This window comes from Alosa alosa, chromosome 8, assembly GCF_017589495.1.
Source record: "Alosa alosa isolate M-15738 ecotype Scorff River chromosome 8, AALO_Geno_1.1, whole genome shotgun sequence".
Taxonomy (NCBI): domain Eukaryota; kingdom Metazoa; phylum Chordata; class Actinopteri; order Clupeiformes; family Clupeidae; genus Alosa; species Alosa alosa.
Genome location: NC_063196.1, coordinates 34,395,111 through 34,397,610, shown reverse-complemented (window position 1 = coordinate 34,397,610; position 2,500 = coordinate 34,395,111). Strand labels below are relative to the sequence as shown.

At 49.4% G+C, this 2,500-nt stretch overlaps 1 protein-coding gene across 1 annotated transcript in view; it reads left to right on the top strand.

The window, feature by feature from the left end:
- si:dkey-206f10.1 (adenylate cyclase type 8) overlaps positions 1–2,500 on the top strand; it is a 59,761-nt gene that overhangs the window by 7,141 nt on the left and 50,120 nt on the right. The window contains exon 2 of the mRNA XM_048249729.1: positions 1,521–2,308. Coding sequence (XP_048105686.1) covers positions 1,619–2,308 — 690 coding nt within the window. The 5' untranslated portion in view covers positions 1,521–1,618. The remainder of the gene's footprint in view (positions 1–1,520; positions 2,309–2,500) is intronic.

Here is a 2,500-nt window from a genome sequence, read left to right as displayed (position 1 = left end):
TGCAAAGTGAATTCTGATGCGATGGCCTCAGTTCCCCTGGACACACACACACACACACACACACACACACAAATGGCCTCGGTTCACCTAGGTCTCCCGTAGAAGGTGCGGTCTAAAATCGGCCAGCCACACACACACACACACACACACACACAGGCATGATACCAGCAGCAGTTTATAGCCCTCATCAGCAATAATGAGCTCAGCGCTAAATCTGGACTCCGCGCCTGGGGCTTCGTACCACTCAGGAGTGTGCGTAATGCACGTCCTCCTTACTGATTGGGCGTGCTACTCTCAGAGTGGAAATGTTCAAAAATGTTCACAGAACTTCAAAACAAGTTTATAATTTTAATGATTATTTGTTATATAAATTATAGAATTATATATTGCCAGATTATAGATGCTGGATGCAAGTGAGAGTTGGGTTTCAGCTTATGCAAAGGGAACAAAAGACTACAAGAATGTCCAGATTGCAGGGTGAGCATAGCAAACAGAATCCTCACCGCTCAACTGCATCAATCCCACAGCAGTTCCATGCCAAGATGCAAAGGCAGAGAGTATTGCTAACACACTTAGCAAGGCTGAGAGTATTGCTAACACACTTAGCAAGGCTGAGCTAGCTGAGCACAGGTGGAGCCGCTGATTTAACAAGATGTAAACTTAGGGTGTGAAAAGAGGCGGATAAAGAGACAGGGCAACAACAACACATGGACAGTAGACACAACAGTACATAATGTATGTAAACACAACAGTACATAATGTATGTAAACAAAACAGTACATAATGTATGTAAACACAACAGTAAACAAAACAGTACATAATGTATGTAAACACAACAGTAAACAAAGCAGTACATAATGTATGTAAACAAAACAGTACATAATGTATGTAAACAAAATAGTACACAATGTATGTAAACACAACAGTACATAATGTGTGTAAACACAACAGATAATTCGGTAACAGAACAGTAGAAAGTTACGGAAAGGAAACACAACCAGGTGAACAAGAACCCAAAAGCATAAGGGGAGCTACTAACAGCACATGTCTACTTGTACAGTGACATGATGGGGGAAGAGAAGGATGTCTACATCATTTGTAGCTTAACCTGTTACACAGTTGGATGAAAAATATTATATCTAATTATTGTTTTCTCAAATTGATTGATTTCACTCTTTAGTTCAAGCTGTTCTCTGAAAATTCACAATTCAATTGTTTTTAAATAATCTTTGTTTATCAGTAATTAGCACTGTAGCGTTTGTAGCCGCTAGTCTTCTTTAGCACTGTGTGAGTGTGCTACCCTATGAGTCACCTGACCACTCCCACAGTTGTCAATCTATACACCAGCTCTAGAAAGCAACGCCTGCTTTAGAAAACAACACCTGCTCTAGAAAACAACGCCTGGTCTCAGGCGGGCCTCATATAGTGTCATGGAAATGAAGTGGAGGGTTTATTAGAGCTTCCTCTGAAGTTATCTCTCTGTATGGAGTGCATGAGCTCTTCTTCCCTCCTCTCCGCAGGCATGGACTAGACATCAGCATCTCTCCACAGGACGGCCGACGTGACCTTGAGTCCTGACCAGCGCTTCAGAGAACGCTCTCCGCCCTCCGTCTCCGCCATGGTGACGTTCAACGAGGAGGGTCAGAAGATGCCACCTCCGGCCTGCGTGACGGTGCCAATGTCGCCGGGGCTGCAGCGCAAGCAGCTGTTGTGGCAGAACGCGGTCAAGCACGTCATCAGCCAGCAGCACCTGAGCGAGGAGGTGGGGGTGGAGCCCGCGCGCAAGATGTACGTCACCGACGAGTTCATCGACGAGATCAACCAGCAGATCCGCCAGAAGGCCTCGCGCGGCGGCATGTCCAAGCGGCGCAGCTCGGTGGCCCGCGTCCAGCCCTGCGCCCCCCACGAGCGGCAGTTCTCCACGGGCGCGCAGTCCTACTACGCCAGCGACGCCGACTTCTTCGTCCGCTGGGGCCACGCGTGCCGCGGGGTCTACCTGCCCCTGCTGCGCCACACCTTCAAGTCACGTGACCTGGAGCAGCTGTACCAGTGCCACTCCTCGCACCAGCGCCGCACCTCGCTGGTGGTGGCCAGCCTCATCGACGCCGCCGCCAAGCTGCAGCTGCTGCTGCTGTACTTGGTGCTGGCTCCAGGGGGCGGCGACGAATCCACGCGCGGCTGGCTGACCGGCGCGTTCATGACGCTGGCGGCGGCGCTGTGCGTGGTCATGCTTGCGTGCAAGGAGGCGGACTCCCCGCGATGGCTACACTACGCCGGGCTGCTCTGCTGGCTCTCCCAGACCACACAGGTGCGTGGAGTTAGCAGTCAAACACACAGTGTAAGCACAGCAGTCACCTCTGATTAAAACGTGTAGCCTGATTTGATTTACCATATCATATGCGTGTAGCCTGATTTGATTTACCATATCATATGCGTGTAGCCTGATTTACCATATCATATGCGTGTAGCCTGATTTACCATATCATATGCATGTAGCCTG